This window comes from Dendrobates tinctorius, unplaced genomic scaffold (genome assembly GCF_039654945.1).
Source record: "Dendrobates tinctorius isolate UK_male_01 unplaced genomic scaffold, ASM3965494v1 ptg000028l, whole genome shotgun sequence".
NCBI lineage: Eukaryota > Metazoa > Chordata > Amphibia > Anura > Dendrobatidae > Dendrobates > Dendrobates tinctorius.
The window spans coordinates 77,823,222-77,846,267 of record NW_027361696.1 but is presented as its reverse complement, the minus strand read 5'-3'; the positions used below and the strand labels follow the sequence as shown (position 1 = coordinate 77,846,267).

The window sequence follows — 23,046 nt, the reverse complement described above, 5'->3', positions numbered from 1 at the left end:
GGCCTACAATTTCCAAGTTCAGTTTTTGTCCCCTTTTTGAATATTGGCACCACATTTGCTATACGCCAGTCCTGTGGTACAGACCCTGTTATTATGGAATCTTTAAAGATTAAAAATAATGGTCTATCTATGACTGTGCTTAATTCCTGAAGTACTCGGGGGTGTATCCCATCCGGGCCCGGGGATTTGTCAATTTTAGTGATTTTTAGACGCCGCCGTACTTCCTGCTGGGTTAAGCAGGTGACATTTAATGGAGAATTTTTATCCCTGATCATGTTATCCATCATGGGATTTTCTTGTGTAAACACTGTTGAAAAAAAGTCATTTAGCATATTGGCTTTTTCCTCATCCTCCTCCACCATTTCACCCAGACTATTTTTAAGGGGGCCAACATTATCAATTTTTAGCTTCTTACTATTTATGTAGTTAAAGAATATTTTGGGATTATTTTTACTTTCTCTGGCAATGAGTCTCTCTGTCTCAATCTTTGCTGCCTTGATTTGCTTTTTACAGAATTTATTCAATTTTCTGTATTTATTTAATGCCTCATCACTACCTACTTGCTTTAATTCTCTAAATGCTTTATTTTTATCTCTTATTGCGCTCCTTACAGCACTATTTAGCCATAGTGGTTTCCTCATATTTCTCACATGTTTATTCCCATATGGTATATATTGTGCACAGGTCCTATTCAGAATGTTAATAAACGTCTCCCATTTTCTTTCTGTATTTTTATGTCTCAGGATATCGTCCCAGTTAATTGCACCAAGATCATCTCTCATCCGTTGGAAATTTGCTTTCCTGAAGTTTAGTGTCCTTGTAACCCCTCTACTACACATCTTATTAAAGGATACATGAAAACTTATCAATTTGTGATCACTATTACCCAAGTGACCCCCAACCCTTACATTTGATATGCGGTCTGGCCTGTTGGTTAATATTAGGTCTAGCAGTGCCCCCCCTCTTGTTGGGTCCTGAACCAGTTGTGAAAGGTAATTGTCTCTCATAGTTGTCAAAAACCTATTACCTTTGCTGGAACTGCAGGTTTCGGTTCCCCAATGTATTTCAGGGTAGTTGAAGTCCCCCATAATAATGACTTCTCCTTGAGTCGCTGCTTCATCTATTTGCTTTATGAGGATATTCTCTGTTGCTTCCATTATTTTTGGAGACTTATAACAAACCCCTATCAGTAATTTATTATTTTTTCCCCCTCCCCGTATCTCTACCCACAGGGACTCTACATTTTCATTAGATTCATATATATTATCACGCAGGATGGGTTTTAAGGATGATTTTACATATAAACACACGCCTCCCCCTCGTTTATTAGTACGGTCATTTCTGAACAGACTATAGCCCTGTAAATTAACCGCCCAGTCGTGGCTCTCGTCCCGCCATGTCTCAGATATCCCCACCATGTCATAATTATGCTCCAACAACATTAACTCCAATTCCTCCATCTTGTTGGCGAGGCTTCTGGCATTAGTATACATGCACTTTATGTATCTCTCTGTACCTCTATTCTTTCTTAAATTATTAACTGTTCTAACCCCACCCCCCATGCCACCCCCACCCCCAATGTCATTATTTGTGCCCAGGTCTCTATCTGCACTGTCTTCCCCTAAGTGACGAAGAAGGTCCATGTAGGACTGAAGGAACTTCAAAAAAGGCTCAATCCACTTAATTCTTCAGAGTCGCTGATACTTTTGAAGTATTTTAAAGAATTTGACTTTGCACAAGTGGCTTAATCTCTAACCTGTATGTGGAATGTAGACGTTGACCTGAGTGGTCATATAGGTAATCCTGGGATTGTGTTTGATAGAACTTCTATACTAAGAAAACAGGAAAACCTTCAAAGCTGGTTTTCTTTGATCTCTTAATTCCTCAACATCTAACAGTCTCAGCGGCTCCATCACTGAAAATAACGGCCTCTTCCTTAGCGGCAACTTTCTCTCAAGATGTCAATCAAGTTTGCTGGAAGATGTCTTGTGGCATCATGTAGGAGTGGAATCGTTAGATCACAGGTTAGGTCACGGCGGGTCATTAAATTTGTATCCACCCACAGCTAGGTTTCCTATTGTGAATTATGTGTCTCAGGGTGAAACTGCAAATCATATATGTGCGCATTATTTGTGTCTCTAAATCTTTTTTGCAATTGGTTTCATTGCAAATTTGCACAGTTTGGCTTCACATGCTCTTAGTTTCATCGCATATTCCACTTTGATGTGGTCCGTGGTCATACATCCGCTGAGAGGAGCTCAGAAAAAGACAGATAAAAGAGATCCAAACTACCCATCAGACCATCATCACCGACAGAGTCTCAGTTAACTCCTTCTGCAGCCAGCAATAGACCTTGTAACGCAGATTCTATAAATGGCAAATGGTGCAAAAGATTTTATGAAACCCAATTGCAAAAAAAGTTGAACTTTATTACGACGCTGCAATACTCGCTGCTGGCCAATCAGAAGCCAGCAGCAAAGGTCGGTAGTGCCCGTGCCAGCACACCAAAGTCAGCTACAGGCTTCTGCATTGGCTATAGATTACGATGTTGTATGTTGTGGGAGTGGAAGAAGATAACAATAAATGTGTATTTCTTTTTAAATTGTACTGGAGAAGAATGAAATGGCCCTGGACCGGGGACATTATACCAGGAAGGGGCCCAGGATGAGGGGCATTATACCAGAAAGGGGCCATGGATGAGGGGCATTATACCAGGAAGGGGCCCAAAATGTGCGACATTATACCAGGAAGGGGACTTTGATAGGGAACATTATACTAGAAAGGGGTCCAGGAGAGGGGGCATTATACCAGTAAGAAGCTCAGGATATGGAACACTGTACCTGGATGGGGAACATTATACTTAGAAGGGGTTCAAGATGGGACATCATACCAGGAAAAGGTCCAGGATGGGGACATTATACAAGGAAAGGGTCCAGGATAGGGGACTTTATACTTGGAAGGTGCCAAGGATGGGAGGCATAATACCAGGAAGGAGCTCAGTATTTGGGACATTATATGGGACATTATACCAGGAAGGGGCTCAGGATGGGGACATTATTTCAGGAAGGAGCCCTGAATAGGGGACATTATACAAGGACAAGGCCCAGGATTGGGGACATTGTTATAACATGGTGCCCATGATGGGGGCATTATTACTGTAAGGGGCCCTGGATGGGCTAGATTATTACAAGAAGGGTATAGGATGGCGGAGGTTAATACAGGAAAGAGCTAGGACGGAGGACATTACTACATGGTAGGTGAACATATATGTCTTTATAGGATATAGAACGCTACAACAGCCTATACATCTGACCAACATGCAGATTGCGGCCCTGGTCCAAATTTTGCACCCTGGCCCATCATCACTGCCAACAAACACCTTTGAGATACCTTGGAGAAGTCAATTGTGAGCTGGATCTTACCATCAGCCAAAGTCTGACCTCACTAATGCCCTTGTAGCTTGAATCGATTCACTCTTCTCCACTCCACAAGTAGAGCTTTAAAGGGAATTGCAAAAATAAGCAGATTGCTTGGTGGAGGTGGCTAGTAACCCACAAGTTAAGTCCTTTCCTACTTAACCTACACAACAGACTTATCAGTGCTGCATTTTTTGGTAATCCCAATATGTTCCTCCAGATGTGAGCTATCTATAGCTTTTTAATCCAGGGATTCCATTCTCATCCTTTTCTTTATTTTCAAGTGTCAGTATTTGGTGGGTCCATTTTAACCCATAGAACATCTTCTACACACGTAGAAAGCGTCCTCCTCTTCTGCCAACCTCCTGCCTCCTCTAATATCCCAAGGGGGTTAGTTGTCACAATACATTGCAGCAGCAAGTCATTCATGCGGAACTGTGTTGGCTCATTGTGTATCCTAAGCCGCTGGCAAAAAGAAAAAAATGAAATGCTCTGCTATGCCGAGTGATGTGTATATGAAGGGGGGCACTTTAGGGTTTGTTTTCTGTACTACTGATGTGGACCTCTGGAGCCCCAGTGCCTCAGGGGTTCTCAGGACTGAGACACAAAGAAACAGGTTGTCAGTCCCACATCTTAGTGAAGAACATTGCCACTTGAAATTAGGGGTTGTTCACCTTTTTTTCTTTTACATGGCTAAAAGCTAGTTTTTTAATTGTGTTTTATTACAATTTTTACACTGTTTGCCTACTAGAGCCTCTGTGTTGCGTTGTGCAAAGATGCACGGTGCAAAATTTTTAATGAAACTTAATTGCAAAAATTAGCCCTAAATACATGCATTTAAGTGAAAAAATATATATGTAATAATAATAATAATAATAATAACAGTAATCATATATAGAAAATGTTCCCTAGAGGTGGACAATACCCATGTGAAGGTTGTGAATCTATAAGATTTAAGCTGCTGGTTCCCAAAATCCATTAATAAAAAGTGATAAGGAGTAAATATTGGGGGTGTATAGGGATGACCTTACTGCTCTCCGATATAAAGGAATCTAAAAGAAAAACCCTACCAAGTTAAAATTGGTTTGTAGCTTTTCCAAGTTTTCTGGGCATTATGTAATGCTTCATTTCCCCTGCAGGGGTGCTGCAGGGAAAATAATCACTTGCTACAAGGATTTCCGCACTTTACAACTGCTCACTGGAGGTCCAGAGTGGCAAGATATCACAATTAAACCACAGGTACAGAAACGTGCAGGACTATTTTCTGCTTGTAATTCTTCACACATTGAGTTTTTGGTGAGTTTTTGGAGCAGCTTCTTGTAGTTTTCCCAAAGTTGATGGGATTTATAGAAATCTCCTGCCCACCATGATATGTTTTTGTGCATTGTAAACTGACCTACTATTTTCACTTGCCTTTTGTTCCCAGTCGTTTGCATGGATTAAAAATGCTGCAAAAACGCTGAAAGAATTGACATGCTGCAGATGTGAAAGAAAAAAAAAACGCTTTAAAAAATTCAAACCCATAAGGATAAAATAATCAGCATGTGCTTAAGATTTCAGAAATGTCGTTGACTTTGCTGGTAATGTTAAACTGCATTTTTTTTTTTCAGGAGAAAAAATGTGGCAAAAGAGCAATAACAATGAACAAACCTTTAGGCAATGTGCACATGTGAAGTATTTGCAGGAGATTTTTCTGCCACAAAAAACAGAGTGTTGGCCGGAAAATACACCACTTAAAATACACACTTTTTATGCCTTTTTGATGCATGATTCATTTGAATGGGTGAAAAGCGCTGAAATAATTGATATGCTACAGATATGATGGTTCAAATCCGCAAGGAAAAATAAGAAGCATGTGCATGAGATTAAGGAAATGTCATTCATTCTGCTGATACAGTAAAATATGCTGAAAATACGCGGCATGTCAACATGTCGTTACAGTTTTCTATATAGGTCTGATGGGCCCCGGTGCAAAATCTGGACCTGGGCCCCCAGCTGCATGTTCATCAGATGTATGAGCACTTGTAGCATTCCAGATCCTATCAAGACATATATGTTTGCCCGCCCACATGTAATAATGTCATCCATTCTATAATAATGTCCCTAATCCTTGTGCCTTCCTGATATAATGTCCCCTATCCTGTGCCCCTTCCTGTAATAATGTCCTCCATCCGGGCCTCTTCCTGTAACAATGTCCTCTATCCTGGCCCATCCCTGTAATAATATCCTCCTTCCTGGCCCCTTCCAGTAATAATGTCCTCCATCCTGCCCCCTTCCTGTAATAATGTCCTCCATCCTGGCCCCTTACAGTAGTAATGTCCTCCATCCTGTCCCCTTCCTGTAATAATGTCCTCCATCCTGGACCCTTCCTATAATAATGTCCTCCATCCTGGACCCTTCCTGTAATAATGTTCTCCTTCCGGGCCCCTTCCTGTAATAATGAACTTCATCCTGGCCCATTTCTGTAATAATGTTTTCCATACTGGCACCCTCCTGTAATAATGTCCTCCATCCTGGCCCCTTCCTGTAATAATGAACTCTATCTTGACCACTTCCTGTAATAATGTCCTCCATTCTGGCCCCTACCTATAGTAATGTCCTCCATCCTGGCCCCTTCCTGTAATAATGAACTCCATCTTGGCCCCTTCCTGTATTAATGCCTCCATCCTGGACCTATTTAAGTACTAATTCCCCCTATCCTGGGCCCATTTCTGCCATAATGACCCCCATCCTGAGCTTCTTCCTTGTATAATGTTCTCCATTATGGTCCTCCTCCAGGTACAATGTCCCACATCTTAATCAACTTCCTAGTATAGTGTCCTATATCCTGGTATAATGTCGCCCATCCAGAAATAATATCCTCCATCCGGGGATTTTTTCTTGGTATAATGTCCCCATCCTGTTATTCCGTCCTCAGGCAAATATCGAGCTGAAATAGTCGCTTGCATTGCTGCCCCCGCCTCCAACATGGGCCAGTTGTGATCAGATTCTCTATGACCGCGATCGTTACGTCCCTATGTGCAACTGATAGAACATTTTTTATTTGGTAACTCTAATATCTTAATTTTAAGATCTCGCCGTCAATGAGTAGTAACATTCCTTCCCTTCACATGACCAGTAACAGTATAAGGGCTCACGCTTCCGGAAGCAGGAAATCCTTTCATCTTTGGGAGGAGTTTTATTGACAGGAAGCAGCGATCTTAAAAACTGTGAAAAATTTAAAAATGTATAGATCAGAAAAACTCCTGAAGAAACCTGATTATTTTATAACTGATTGTTTCTGGACCACGATAGAAAAAATCTGCAAAAGTTTTTTTTTGTGGCAGATATGCCTTTGGGCATCCCCAAGCATCAGGGCATTTAACTCTGCTACCTGTGCACCCGCCATAGTTGCACACATGTGCAGATACAATTACACTAATTCTAGATTATCAGACACACATGTTGCCTCGGGGTAGAGCACACTGTAATGTTGTCCACCCGCCATCGTAACCTTTGCATCTCATTTTAGCAGTCCTTCTGTTGTTAAGCCATACTTAGGAAGCATGAGGTTAAGACTGGGCGTAGGATTAGCCCATTGCAAGCTGCTCATTGTCTTTAACGCTTCCATCATAAATCAGCATTGAAGATTTTCTGACATTTCAGGAGAACAAGTCAGTATTTGGCTAATACCAGCGACATAGACTTATGTGCAGCACATTATTGGATGCAGAAAAGCTAAAGGGGCAGCAGAAATAAGCACAATTTTACATGGTCACTTCAGCAAACTTTGCATCAAACAATAGTACAAGCAAATGTAAGAAACTTTGTAATATATTTTACATGAGAAATATTCATCTTTCTCCACCACGTTAACAAGCAGTGGATACCGCGTTACACATTGAGGGAACCCACAGACCACCACTCCCGCTACCATACTGCAGCAACCATATGGTAACAACACGTATTTAACATAGCTCCTAGCTGAGTTCCAGCGACACAGTTTGTCGTCAGTAGCCATATACCCTTCAATACAGCACAGGCAACCAATACTTATACTTGCCTGTTTTAGTTTGACTATAAGCAGGCATTGGAATTCTTCTACCAGTTTGTCTCTTCATCTTCGTTTTCATCCTCGTTTCTTCTATTTCAAGCAGTCAGGCTGAAGAAGGTCCATGTGGGACCGAAACGTTTTTTTTCGAACTGCAGAATAAAAATTATCACAAGACAAAATTTGGGTGCCAAGTTTTTTATACTACTTAATAGAAAGTTAGTCACTGTCCACCTACCCTAAAACTGCATGCCAACATCAAAGAAGATGATCCACCATATAGAACCTCCTCTGAATGAGGTCAGTCAGCAACTTTTCCTAAAAATGAGCTGGTGATTGTATCGGTCACACAAGTCAAGGATCACATCAGCGATCCTAAACATTAATGAAACACGTTGCCTTTCATGCGCATGATGTCCCTCTTGGCTTTTGACATGGTGGCCGTATACTTCATAATGACACTTAACTTGGCAACTCTTCTTGGCGTCAGAACAAAAAAGAAACCAGTTTATAAAATATAAACTTAGTTATATTAAAAAAACTTGACTAATAATATATTGCAATAACAGGCACATCACATAAATGGGTTATGAAACCAAGTTATCATCATCTGTAGAATAGGTGATAACTTGCTGATCGATGGGAGTCCTTTCAAAAGGGGAATTTTATCCCTGTTTTCAAGTGGAGTAGCAGGTCAGATGCCCGATCACCTCTCCAGTGTTCCACCATGGCGCTGCCGGAAAAAGGGAATGAATGAATCTCAGGTCAAGCATATGCACTGCAAATCCATTCCAACAGGGTTAAAGTTTACCATTCTGCTGACTGGTGACGCTCCTCAAACCACCATCAATTAACTAATTATCACCTATGATAAAATGTTTTCACTGAGCAACCACTTTAATGAATACATCATATGTAATTAACAGAGGTATTACTTTCTGCAAAAGGGACCGTGGTAGGTTGTGAGATTAATTTTATTCATTTATATAGCGCATCATATTGCACTGTGTTTTACAGACATTATCATCACTGTCCCCATTGGGGCTGAGATTCTAAATCCTCTTTTTTTTATTTATTTATTTTAATCATTTATATAGCGCCATTACTTCCACAGCGCTTTACGGACATTATTGGCACTGTCCCCAATAGGGCTCTTTATGATCTATTAACTGTGGATTGATCACTCTCGTTGTCGTCATGAAGAACACTTGCTTTATGCTTCTTGTTCCAGGATGACTGACTAGACACTGACATACTTTTGTCAAGATTCAAGCCTCTTGCTTATTATCACCACCTCCCAGCAAGTAGGACTTGTGTGCACCTCCCATGATGGACCAGACTTTTGTGGCACTGCACTTGTCTCTCACCACAGTGGGCTGGATATCACTTTGCGCCACTCTGCACAGTCACCTCTTACGAAGGGCTGGACATTTCTTTCTTACTTTGTCAAAGTTTCCCATCTTCATTAACTCTTTGTAGCTCTTCATATCATCCTGCCAACTATGCCAATTTATGGTGTAAGGGTCGCATGGGCCAAGGATCACATGGTCAGCCCTAAACACCAGTGAAAATTGTTCCCTTGTATGTGTGTGTAATGTCACTATATGTGACTGAAAAAAGAGGATGAATGAACTCATGGAGATCAACATCCAACACTGCGGAGACACCATCACTTGTTTCTCAACACAGTGATTCTAGAGCAATGCCCCCATCCCTTATGGGAAATATGTAAAAACATGCAAAACACAAGCCGCGGAGACACCATCACATGTTTCTCAACGCAAGCAATGACTAGCCAGGTCTTTCCCTGGGAAGGAACAACCACGGGAAGGGCAGTCTCCAATGAAGGAAACCACCTATGCCAAAACATGGCATCCATCCACAGACAGCTGTTTTGGGGTATTGCCCCTCATCAGTGTGGAGTAGGAAACTGGCCAGTAGGAGCAATGCCTAGTATATGTGACTGAAGACTTGTGTCAGTGCCGGAAGCTTGTGGTCATGTGACTGCAGGTATGCCATTTGCATACTTTCAGCCACATTCCAACTAGATGTGCCCGACCTCGCTCAATTAACTTCCATTGAGCAAGTCCATGTCCAACTAGTCGACACGTTACAGCATGTATACAATTCACATACTTGCGGTCATGTGCCCACTGCTCCTGGCACCAAAGAATCTCATAACCCGCAGTGTGAGTGATTGCAGACTTGTAGCCTAAAGGGGGCTTTACACATAGCGATATCGCTAGCAATATTGCTAAAGCGTCACCGATTTTGTGACGCAGCAGCGATATTGCTAGCGATATCGCTATGTGTGATACTTACCTCCGACCGGCTCCCCCGCTGGCTATCGCTGATCGCGCAAGATCGTCCAGGTCCATTTCGGCGCCAGCAGGAAGCCCAGCAGGAAGCAGCCGACGAGCGACGCGTGGACGCAGGCGGGAGGACATCCTCATCGCCGCGTCTGAAAGGTAAGTAACGACCGCTGCTGCATCGCTGGTGAGATCTACCTGTTTGGCAGCTCACTAGCGACCATTTAGCGATGCACCAGCGATCCTGACCGGGTCATATCGTGGTCACAGGTGCATCGCTAAATGTAAAGGGGGCTTAAGGCTGGACAACCCCTTTAACTTGGGAACCCTTGCAGATATCAGGACAAAAGAGATTACATTATTTTTAAACAAACTTTCTCTTTTTTAAATCAAATAAATTTTTATTTAACCAAATTCAAGGTACAAACAATAGAACAAAAATCGCCATGAAAACATTAACAATGGTCATTAGTTTCAGAACTTCCCAGTTTGGGCCGATATAAGGTACGGCCACCGCCTTTCAGTGGTTATCTACAGCATTCTATAATGCTGTAGATAAGCCCCCGGTCTGACCTGCAAGATAAGAAAAATAACTTTTATTATTGTCACGGGGGGTGGTCCGGTGCGGTCCGGTCCGATGGGTGTCAGGTCCAGGTACGGCGCATCCCATCTTCTTGCGATGCCGCCCTCCTGCTTTCTTCACAGGCTCCCCGGAATCGTGCTCCTGCGCAGGTGTACTTCTCTGCCATGTTGAGGGCAGAGCAAAGTACTGCATTGCGCAGGCGCTGGGAAATGTCAGAGAGGTCCAACGCCTGCGAACTGCAGTACTTTACTCTGCCCTCAACAGGGCAGATCAGTACACCTGCGCAGGAGTGCGATACCGGGGAGCCATGAAGCAAGCAGGAGGGCGCCATCGCAAGAAGATGGGAGGTGCCGGACCCGGACCTGCAATGCCCATCAGACCGGACCCCCCCCCCCCCGGGTGAGTATAATAAAACATATTTTTCTTGTCTTTCAGGTCAGATCGGGGGCTGTAGATAAGCCTTGAAAAGTAGCGGCCGCATCTTATATTGGCCAAAACAGCTGACAGGTTTGCTTTAACTAAAAGTATATTCAGATGACAGCAGGCAAATTACTTAAAGAATACATTTTCTGTAATTATCAAAGGTACTGGCTTTATGGTTTTTATTGGCAGCTCCATATCTAACATTCATCCCTTTACTTCCTTGCTGACTATGGCCCAACTTCATTGCAGAAGTCCAGTCTTACTTTACCAAAATTTCCAGAATCTGGCATACACTTGCCATAATCCCACTCCTTTGCTGTCTCGGAGTCCCCAATAAACTCCCTGTGATACATGTCTAAGCTCTTAACTCCGTACAATGCTGAAATTGGGCTCCCTTCTTTTCTGCCTCATGCAGAGATGTATTTGCTGTATTTTGCACACAACTTGCCAGTGTTCATCCAGGTTACTTCCTTGCTATCACTGCTGCCCTCCACACACTTCTCTGAGACTCTTCCACCCACATTTTAACAACTTAGGCCGGTTTCACATTTGCGCTTTATAGCGCAGCGACGGCCTGCGCACGGCCGCCGCTAAGCCCCGCCCCCTGCCGGCTCCCTGCCCGCCCATTCCGGTCATCGCTGCCTACTAGCGCACATGGACGCTTGCGATCTGCGCACCCTATCTTTAGCATAGGGTGTGCAGATCGTGCGCTGGCCGTGCGCTAGCAGGATTTTGCCGTGTGCTGCGCACTTTTGAAGGTGCGCCGTGAGCGCCGAAATCCAACATGCTGCATTCGGCGCACACGGGCGCACCTCATTAAAGGAAATCTGTCAGCGGGTTTTTGCTATATAATCTGAGAGCAGAATGATGTAGAGGCAGAGACCCTGATTCCAGTGATGTGTCACTTACTCGGCTCCTTGGTGCAGTTTTGATAGAATCACAGTTTTCTCTGCTGCAGATGGAGCAGTGCTTGGAATGCTGAGCTGTGTATAACCCCACCCACATCACTGATTGGCAGCTTCCTCTGTACACAGTCAGCAATCTCCCAATCAATGGTGGCGGCGGGGATGGACAGATTAACTGGACTGCTGTGTACGTGAGATCTAGTTTAAAGATGAGCGTGCCCAAATTTTAAAGTTTGAGGTTCGTAGTGGACACCTAGCATCTGGTGCTGAAATCTGAACACTGTCTTCTCCAGGAAGTCCATTTTACAGTTGGGGAAGATCGGGGAGAGAGAAAGATTTTCCAGCTCCAAAGTTTGGGTCCCCCTTCAATTTCAGGTTTAAGTTTGTGTACAGTTCTGGCACCCAACTAAAGTTAGGATGAACATGAACTTCCATCGGTCCACTCATCACCAATCTAGTCCTCTAGTGATAATCTCCTGTTGATAAAACAATGATTGTATTAAAACTATAGCTCAGAGCCTAATAAGTGATACATCGCTAGAATCAGGCTCTCTTGTCCTACATTAATCTGCTCTCAGATTAAATGGCAAAAACCTGCTGACATATTCCGTCTAAGTTGTCCAGATGTTACTAGTTAGTTGTATAAATTACAAAACAAAATTGTAGACATAACAGGATCGAACATAAGTAGAGGCTATGAAACAAAGAGCTCTCCAACTCACAAGACTATAAAAACTAAAAGTTGGGGAAACATGAAATTTTGCCTATATCCATTCATTAGCTGAATTATTACCGGTATATTTTTTTCTCCCAAAATTTTATACTAAGGTGATTTTTTTGGGGGGCTTGGATGTTGATAACACATTTTTCTTTATTTTTCTTTTTTAATAAATGCCAATCTCTTTTTCCCACAGATCTCGGATACAGTGCAACTTCTGAACTCCGTCGTGAAGAGCGACCTAACTCAGCTGGAAGAGATTTTTTCGAAACGTACCGATTTTCTGGTCATTGTTCGGAATACCAGGAGAGAAGTGGAGTCTGTTGCTCAGCACCTGGTAGAGATTTCCTTCTGGAAGGGGGTGGAGGTGAATCCAAACGTTGTGGCGGAGCAAGTTAATTTCATTGAAGATTATAGGTGAGAATTTCTGAGCTGAATGTGATTGCGTCAGACTGAATTCTACATCATCCCTCACCTGTCTGTTATAGAATTAATCTGCACTGAAAGATGAGTAAAATTGTAAATACATTTCATTACTTATCTTGTACTGATTCTGAGTTACAGCCTGTACTACGTCACAGCTGCAATCATAATTCTGCAGGCTTTAGAGCTGAAATCTCTCCAGCACCCCCTGCTGGCTCAATGTCTGCACAGAGCTTGCCCTGATCATTTATAAAATAGGCACTTTAGTATATCTGTCAGGCGCTTAATCATAACTTTGCAAGAAATTAACAATTGTTCTACTGTTTCCATCCGCAACCAGCTGAATTGTGAATGCAGCTCTGGGATATAATATAGGCTGAATGTATTATGCATGCAATAATTATGTAGATAAGAGTCTATTTTTATAATCTCTGAACTGTTGTATAAAGGTGAACGCATGCTTTAGGCAGAATATGACTTTTTGGGTTACAAAGATGCTTTTGGGGGAAAAAAATGTACTCAGTTTTATAAAAAGGAAAAAAGAAGACCACATTTTTTCCTGTTTAGTGGAAATATAAGTATAATCCAATAATTTATGCACACATTTATATTTAGGCTGCAATTACCTGGAGAATTTTGTAGCTTTTTTTGCAGTTATTTATTATTCTCACTTTTTCTGCCATTCTTTAGCAAAATGTGCAAAAAATGGATGTTACTTTGACGTCTATAGCAAATTATTGAATAGTGTACATACTCAGCGCTTTGGTTTTGGAATCTGTTTTTTTTTGCTGTGAGTGTGGCATCCATTTGTCATTTTTTTCATAGTTTTTTTTAAGGGAACAGTTTAAAAACTACAAACTAAAAACTACAAAAAAAGTCACTAAAATTCTCAAAGCTCACAAAGGAGAATTTACTAAGACTGGCATTCTGGAGTAGAAAAACACATTCCGCATGTGATGGGCTTTTTCATGCATCTGATATCTACGCCAGCTGTGAGCCCCCAGAGATTTCCACTAATTTCTGATCTGATCTGTTGACTGCAGTTGGTTCCTTAACCCCTTCACCACCTTGGGTTTTTCCGTTTTTGCATTTTCGTTTTTTGCTCCCCTTCTTCCCAGAGCTGTAACCTTTTTTGTTTTTCTGTCAATATGGCCATGTGTGGGCTTGTTTTTTTGCGGGATGAGTTGTACTTTTGAATGACATCATTGGTTTTAGCATGTAATTTACCTGGAAAACAGGAGAAAAATAAATTCAAAGTATGGTGAAATTGCATAGTTTTTTTTGTTTGTTTTTCTTTTACCATGCTCACTAAATGTTAAAACTGACCTGCCAATATGATTCTCCGAGTCATTACGAGTTCATAGACACCAAACATGTCTAGGTTCTCTTTTATTTAAGTGGTAAAAAAAATCCAAGGTTTGTAAAAAAAAAAAAAAAAATAAAAAAAAAGGTCGCCATATTCCGATACCCGTAGCGTCTCCATTTTTTGTGATCTCGGGTTGGGTGAAGGTATTTTTTGTGTGCCAAGCTACCTATTTTATTGATACCATTTTGGTGCAGATAAGATCTTTTGATCACTCGTTATTTCATTTTAATGCAACTTTTTAGAAAAGTGGTGAGACTGGTGTAAAATGTGAAAAGGTTGCAAATCTTTGCGCAAAGCAGAATCACCAATAGCCGCAATTATTTTTGACAAAAAAACTGGTACAAGAAGCCAAATACATCTTCCATATAGAGGTTTGAATGTAGACCCCTCCCTCCAGACGACCCTGCTCATTGGTGTGTGCGGCGTTATACAATGTAACAGAAAGCTGCCAATCAGTGATGTGAGCGGGGTTATACAGGGTTCAGCATGCAGACTAGCAAGTGACATATCGCTGGAATCAGCGTCTTTGCCCCTACATCATGCTGCTCTCCAATTGCCTAGCAAAAACCTTCTGTCAGATTCCCTTTAAACGGACGAAGTGTGTGAGAAGTGGCTCAATGGTAATACTGTAGCTTTGCAGCCCTGGGATCCTGGTCTCCCCCCAATCTTCAAAGACTGATAGGGATTTTAGATATTGAGCCCCAATGGGGACAGTGATAACACTGCAGAATATGATGGCGCTATGTACTTAAAATAAGGGTCCTGGAGGGTTCTGAAAATGGGGCACTGCTTTAGGAATGTGTGAGATATCAAAGATACAATATCCATCTGGGAAGGCTCGAAATTGGCAAGAATGACTTAGTTATATTGTGTTTTTTTTCATCTATTGATGCCTTTTACACCTTATAAATGTTCATACTTTGATAATTTTTGGACTAATATTAAAAGAAAAATCTTATAAATAGGCTTTTAAAAAAAGATTCTGTCAGAAGGCAGTGAGTATTGAGCGTTAACAAATATTTGATCATGTTTGCAATACACCAGGCCAGTAGCTAAATCAAAGGAGCTGCCTGCAATGAATCTGATCTCCAGCTCGCGTCTGTGTTTGACCCATGCTGTCACAAGCATTTAAATTGTGCGTTTTCCTTTGCTTTGTCTGTCCGCAGGTGGTTGGCGTACATATTGCTGCTTCTCTTGGATCTGATTATCTGTCTATTCACCTTACTGGGCCTGGCCAAGCAGATCAAGTGGCTTGTTATTGTGTGAGTATGCCCCCTTGTGGTCAGTGTTTGCAATGCAGCCGGAAATAAATGCTATCGGTGTGTAAGCAAAATTATTTCTAAACGCTGTCACCCCTAACAAAGAAGATAGATATATATTGTTATATGTAGGTAAGATAAAGGCTTTATTGAGGGTCTGGTTTCCCCCCTAATCTCTACCATGATATCAAATGGGTTATGTCGCGAAGGATATATTGCACCAATATCAAAATGTTCTCTTGAGCTAGACTTTAATTACCACGAGGTTGTATAGTCGACTACATTTTGTCCAGTAGAAGAAGTTTTGGGGCAGAAACTTTTTTAAAAAAATTTAAAAAACTCTTGGAAAACTTTTCCAATTCATTTTTACGGCAATCTATTTTGCTGCTCGTAGGTTTTTGATAAACTCTTGTTCACACTGAGTTTTTTTAGGAAGTTTTTGGAGCACAGATGAAGTTCTCCAAATCCTCCTAAAGAACTGAAAACCCTTCAAAAACTGAGTTTTTGCTCATAAAACTTCATTAAAAAGACTGCACATTTCCTTATGGGGGAAAATAATAGACTATGTAACTTCTTTGAAGCAGATCTGGAAAGGGAAAGAAAGTTTTCTAAACTACGTAGGCGGCGTCAAATCAAAAGACTACAGAAAAACCTTTCGGGAAAAAAAACTCTTCTAAATGGCTTCAGGAAAAGAAAAATTCCTACAAAAATTTCCAAAAAATTGAGCATTTCCTATAGGGGTTTTTGCTTGAAAACTGTGTTTTTGAACCCCGAAAAAAAAGCTCTGTGAACATACCTTGAGAGTTTCCAAAAAGTGAAAGAAAGTTGAAGATGTACCTTGAGGGTATGTGCCCGCACCATCTTTAAGACGTCGATGCACCAACCAAGGATTTCCTAGTTGAAGCCATTAAAGCTACAAGCATAGAACAATTAGGAACTTAGTTTACAGTTTTGATCAAAGTTGCATAAGTCCAGTTGCATCAGGTGAACTTGAGATTTCACCTCATCGCTGGTAGGTGGGCATATGCGATTTTGATACTGGAGCCCCAAATTAATTTCATAATGTTTGTACATACACTTGTTTATCGCTCACAGCTAACCTGCACCCGTGTTTGCGGGACAAATTGTAGTTTTGAATGACACTATTCATTATAACATACAATGTACTGAAAAATGAGAATGGCAAAAAAATGCAATATAATGCTGTTTTTTTTGTTTGTTTTGGTTTTTTTTTTTACATCATTCATTACATAGAAAAAATTATCTGGAAACTTGCTTTGTGTCAGATTTTTCCAAGACGTGCAACAGGTTTAGTTTTCCAATAACAGTGGCATCTCAATAGCTAAAGAAGTGGTAAACTACACTGACAACCCTTTCTGAATACCTGTTTCCCCCAATAAAATAATAACACCTATATTCACCGCCACTGCTGGCTCTGTTTCAGCAGAGTCAGCACTGGCACTCCCGGGGCTCGCATGTCATTATGTCACGTGATCCCTGTGGCTAATCAGCGCTAGCTTCACTCTCCTCTCCTTCAGAAAAAATCAAGGCATCTGGAGTAACTGAAAGAGCAGAAGCAGCCCTGACTTTCTTTGGATGTAAATTATTATTATTATTATTATTATTAGGAGAGGAAAGTGAAGCCAGCACTGATTGGCAGCAGTGATCACATGACATAATGTCATGCAAGCCCTCGGAGAGCCAGTGTCAACAACACTGAAATGGTGCCTGCACGGGAAGTGAGTATAAGTGTTATTATTTTACTGGGGAGAATATAGGGATTTAGAAGGGGTTTTCTGAATAGAGGACAACCCCTTTAATATCAGCAATTGGAGCAAATTCTGGACGTTTCTGTTAGAGACAAATGTCGGCTGAGCAACAAAGCCACATTTGCCACATGCTCAGCCCTCTGCAAATGTAGACTCCAGCGTAGATCTACTGTATATTTATGTCCTTTTGTGTGATGGAGTTAATAGCTTTTGGGGGAAGAGCTATCTAAGATAATAAGTACCAGATATTATTTAGCATGTGTACTGTCTAACAGTACCTCTGGTGAGGTGAGTAGTAGTGGGTGCAGGTGTTGCAGTTATGCATAGCTCCAGGTACCCGGGGGCACAAAGAGTCTGTTTGGCCCATTTAGGAAGACCAATACCACAAAACACCTATGAAGGCTTTTTTAGAGATTTTATTTTGGGGCCCACAAGCTTCAAGTTGTGCCAGTGCCTAGTAATCAGTGATATTGGGACGCTAGTCACACACCATGAGACAGAGAAGTCAGACGTTCCTGGATCAGTACCAAGAGAACACGAACCAAGGAAAAAGGCAAAGGCGTAAGTCAGGTTATGGCCCAAGGGTCAAAATACCAGGAGATAGCGGATCAAAGGACAAGACAAAGAGATAGTCAGAACACGGTCCCAAGGGTCAGGCAGCAAAAGATCAGAACTCAGAACAACAGAATCAGGCAAACACTGACGAGGAAGCACAAACTACATCTGGCAGGGATCAAGGGCAGAAGCTCAGTTAAAAAGCTTGGGCCAGCTCCAGAACACCTGGAGAAAGTCCCTCACCTCCCTATAAAAGCACTGACAGGTCAGCACGCCCATCACATGATTGGATAGCTGAGCTGTCAATCAAAACACTGACAACTAAGCATGATCCAGTTTCCTTAGGACAGCATAACAATCCCTAACTGAGAGTAGGAATTATGACAGATATCATAAATTTCTCTGTTTTAAATATCCACCTAAATGGACAAGACAAAAAAACTTGTGGATGAATAAGATTCTGTTTCACACTTACATCATTATAAGAAAGTAAATTAGGAAGGAGGAAGCCTTTTTTACACATTACAAAATCAATGACACAGTCATTCAATCAGAGAGAATGCTTGATTGGAAAACGGGGGATGGGGGTCGTGCTAAAAATCTAGTTTCTTTAGAACAAAATGTTCCTTTGTAAGAAAAAAACCCTAGAATTTAGCAGATTTGGTGACAACTTGTGATTCTTATGTAATGCCTTCATCATTCGAGAATTGGTTCTTCTGCTTTGGAGGAGGCAGAGGCATCATTACTTCTTCCACAGTTATAGGAAAGCATTGAGCGGCCGGGATTCTCTGTGTTCAGGATATGATCTATGGATTCATTATCAGATGTCATAGATCACGCTGATGTGATCTATAAATACAAGGACTCTGAGACGTCCCAAGTAATTAACAACCCACATGGATTCAAAATTCCAAAACTCCAAACACTTGAAGTTTTTTGTCATCGTCACGTTTCGTGTCGTTGCTTATGTGTTTATTGGAATTCTCTTGACCATAGCTTAAGTTGAGCCCTTTGTAGGCTCTATTTTTCAAGATTATGTATCATCAGCGTTGAGATCTGCTTCCAAGAGCATTGGTGAGGTCAGACTTTTTGTCGATGGCCAGACATTTGGCTCTTCAAGTTATCTCAAAGGTTTTTGTTGGCAGTGATCTGCATAGTTTCAGTTAAGTTCTTACAAAGTAAGCTCAACTAGACTGTTCTTAAAGGAATTGTCCAGCTTTGAAAACATTTTTCTAATTTGAATACATTTATTTTTAGTTAAATTCCTTTTTTGTAATTGAGTTTTGCTAAATATTTTGCACCATTCTTTATGACCAAAGACCACATCAAAGTTGAACGTACCAGGAAATAAAGAGCCTGTAAAAGCAAAACGATGCAAAATTTTCAATTACAGCTAACTGCAAAAATGATTTGTAGCTCCAAATACATGCATTTAAGTTAAAAAATATCATCAGAGATGATAGCTCCTTAAGGCATCTAGTCTATAAGGAATGGTACTTAGCTATTACTGGTGAAGTTGACAGATTGACTTTCCTCTAAGGATGTTATGTGTCTTCCCAGAAAACTTCTGTCTTTTGATGTATATTAATTTTCTTGTCTGTACAACTGTCTAGTTTCACACAAAGTATTTTTCCGTACCATCTAACAAAGACATATTGTGTTCTGAGGACGCGCACATAGAGTCTCCATGTTGCCATTGTTACCAGCAGAACTTTATGGGAAACAGAATATTGTTTTCTTCTATTTATTACAAAAAGTTTTTTTTACCAATGAAATATTGTACAGTGTGTACATTGAAGAGTCAGTACATATGTATCACAGCGGCCAGTGGTAACAATAAAAAGAATTCTAGAACTTATCTAAAAGACATAAAATAAAAAAAGTCCCCAAACTCTCATCTATTTATCTATCTATTATCTATCTGTTATATACAGTATCTATACAGCTATTAGCTATCTATTATCTATCTATCTATCTATCTATCTATCTATCTATCTATCTATCTATCATCTATCTATTATATATCACCTATTTATCTATCTATTAAATTTCTATCTACAATGCCTTGCAAAATTATTTGGCCCCCTGGAACTTTTCAACCTTTTCCCACATATCATACTTCAAACATAAAGATACCAAAAGTAATTTTTTGGTGAAGAATCAACAACAAGTGGGACACAATTGTGAAGTTGATCGAAATTTATTGGTTATTTTAAATTTTTGTGGAAATTCAAAAACTGAAAAGTGGGGCGTGCAATATTATTTGGCCACTTTACTTTCAATGCAGCAAACTCACTCCAGAAGTTCATTGTGGATCTCTGAATGATCCAATGTTGTCCTAAATGACTAATGATGATAAATATAATTCACCTGTGTGTAATCAAGTCTCAGTATATGAACTGCAGAGATCTGCAGCTGAGGTGGGACAGTCTGTCCATAGGACAACAATCAGTCGTACACTGCACAAATCTGGCCTTTATGGAAGAGTGTCGAGAAGAAAGTTATTTCTCAAAGCTATCCACAAAAAGTGTCATTTAAAGTTTGCAGCAAGCCACCTAGGAGACACACCAAACATGTGGAAGAAGGTGCTCTGGTCAGATGAAACAAAGCATTAAGTTAAAGGGGCCGAATAATATTGCACGCCGCAATAAATGCACCTGCTCTGTGATAGTCTCAGGGTTCTGTTTGATGCACAGAGAGCATCATGAAGACCAAGGAACACAACAGGCAGGTCTGTGATACTGTTGTGGAGAAGTTTAAAGCCAGATTTGGATACAAAATGATTTCCAAAACTTTAAACATCCCAAGGAGCACTGTGCAAGCGATCATATTGAAATGGAAAGAGTATCATACCACTGCAAATTTACCAAGACCCGGCCGTCCCTCTAAACTTTCATCTCAAACAAGGAGAAGACTGATTAGAGATGCAGCCAAGAGGCCCATGATCACTCTGGATGAACTGCAGAGATCTACAGCAGAGGTGGGACAGTCTGTCCATAGGACAACAATCAGTCGTACACTGCACAAATCTGGCCTTTATGGAAGAGTGGCAAGAAGAAAGCCATTTCTCAAAGCTATCCACAAAAAGTGTCATTTAAAGTCTGCAGCAAGCCACCTGGGAGACACACCAAACATGTGGAAGAAGGTGCTCTGGTCAGATGAAACAAAAATTGAACTTTTTGGCAACAATGCCAAATGATATGTTTGGCATAAAGGCAACACAGCTCATCACCCTGAACACACCATCCCCACTGTCAAACATGGTGGTGGCAGCATCATGGTTTGGGCCTGCTTTTCTTCAGCAGGGACAGGGAAGATGGTTAAAATTGATGGGATGATGAATAGAGCCAAATACAGGACCATTCTTGAAGAAAACCTGTTGGAGTCTGCAAAAGACCTGAGACTGGGAGGGAGTTTTGTCTTCCAACAAGACAATGATCCCAAACATAAAGCAAAATCTACAATAGAATGGTTCACAAATAAACGTATCCAGGTGTTAGAATGGCCAAGTCAAAGTCCAGACCTGAATCCAATCGAGAATCTGTGGAAAGAGCTGAAATCTGCTGTTCCCAAACGATCTCCATCAAACCTCACTGAGCTCAAGCTGTTAGCCAAGGAAGAATGGGCAAGAATTTCAGTCTCTCGATGTACAAAACTGATAGAGACATACCCCAAGTGACTTGCAGCTGTAATCGCAGCAAAAGGTGGCGCAACAAAGTATTAAGTTAAAGGGGCCAAATAATATTGCACGCCGCAATATCCCCGCCCAAATACCTATCTATCTATCTATTATTTATCTATTATCTATCTATTATGTATCTATCTATCTATCTATTACGTACCTAGAATCTATCTATCTATTATCTATCTATCGATCTCTCTATCTCCTATCTATAATCTATATATCTATTATCTGTTTATCTCCTATCTATATATATCTATATATCTATTATCTATCTATTATTTATCTATCTATCTATCATATAGCTATCTAACTATTATCTATCTATCTATTATTTATATACTGTATCTATCTGTTATCTATTATCTATCTATTATCTATCTATCCCACATCTATCTATCTATCTATCTATTATCTATCTGTTATATATCTATACAGCTATTATCTATCTATCTATTATCTATTATCTATCTATCATCAATCTATTATCTATCTATTATCTATCTATCATCTATTTATCTATTTAATCTCTATCTATCTACAATGCCTTGCGAAAGTATTCGGCCCCCTGGAATTTTTCAACCTTTTCCCACATATCATACTTCAAACATAAAGATACCAAATGTAATTTTTTGGTGAAGAATCAACAACAAGTGGGACACAATTGTGAAGTTGATCGAAATTTATTGGTTATTTTAAATCTTTGTGGAAATTCAAAAACTGAAAAGTGGGGCGTGCGATATTATTCGGCCCCTTTACTTTCAATGCAGCAAACTCACTCCAGAAGTTCATTGTGCATCTCTGAATGATCCGATGTTGTCCTAAATGACTAATGATGATAAATATAATCCCCCTGTGTGTAATAAAGTCTCCGTATAAATGCACCTACTCTGTGATAGTCTCAGGGTTCTGTTTGATGCACAGAGAGCATCATGAAGACCAAGGAACACAACAGGCAGGTCTGTGATACTGTTGTGGAGAAGTTTAAAGCTGGATTTGGATACAAAATGATTTCCAAAACTTTAAACTTCCCAAGGAGCACTGTGCAAGCGATCATATTGAAATGGAAGGACCTGCCAAGACCCGGCCGTCCCTCTAAACTTTCATCTCAAACAAGGAGAAGACTGATCAGAGATGCAGCCAAGAGGCCCATGATCACTTTGGATGAACTGCAGAGATCTACAGCTGAGGTGGGACAGTCTGTCCATAGGACAACAATCAGTCGTACACTGCACAAATCTGGCCTTTATGGAAGAGTGTCGAGAAGAAAGTTATTTCTCAAAGCTATCCACAAAAAGTGTCATTTAAAGTTTGCAGCAAGCCACCTGGGAGACACACCAAACATGTGGAAGAAGGTGCTCTGGTCAGATGAAACAAAGCACTAAGTTAAAGTGGCCGAATAATATTGCACGCCGCAATATCCCCGCCCAAATATCTATCTATTATTTATCTATCTATTATATGTCTATCTATTACGTACCTAGAATCTATCTATTTTCTATCTATCGATCTCTCTATCTATCTCCTATCTATTATCTATATATCTATTATCTATCTATTTGTCTCCTATCTATATATATATATATCTATTATCTATCTATTATTTAT

General features: G+C 40.6%; 1 protein-coding gene across 4 annotated transcripts in view; it reads left to right on the top strand.

The window, feature by feature from the left end:
- Positions 1-23,046, top strand: part of TTYH1 (tweety family member 1) — a 244,927-nt gene that overhangs the window by 132,338 nt on the left and 89,543 nt on the right. For all 4 annotated transcript variants that reach the window (XM_073571021.1, XM_073571023.1, XM_073571020.1 and 1 more), the window contains exons 4-5: positions 12,581-12,801; positions 15,340-15,435. In XM_073571021.1, the coding sequence (XP_073427122.1) occupies positions 12,581-12,801; positions 15,340-15,435 (317 nt within the window). The remainder of the gene's footprint in view (positions 1-12,580; positions 12,802-15,339; positions 15,436-23,046) is intronic.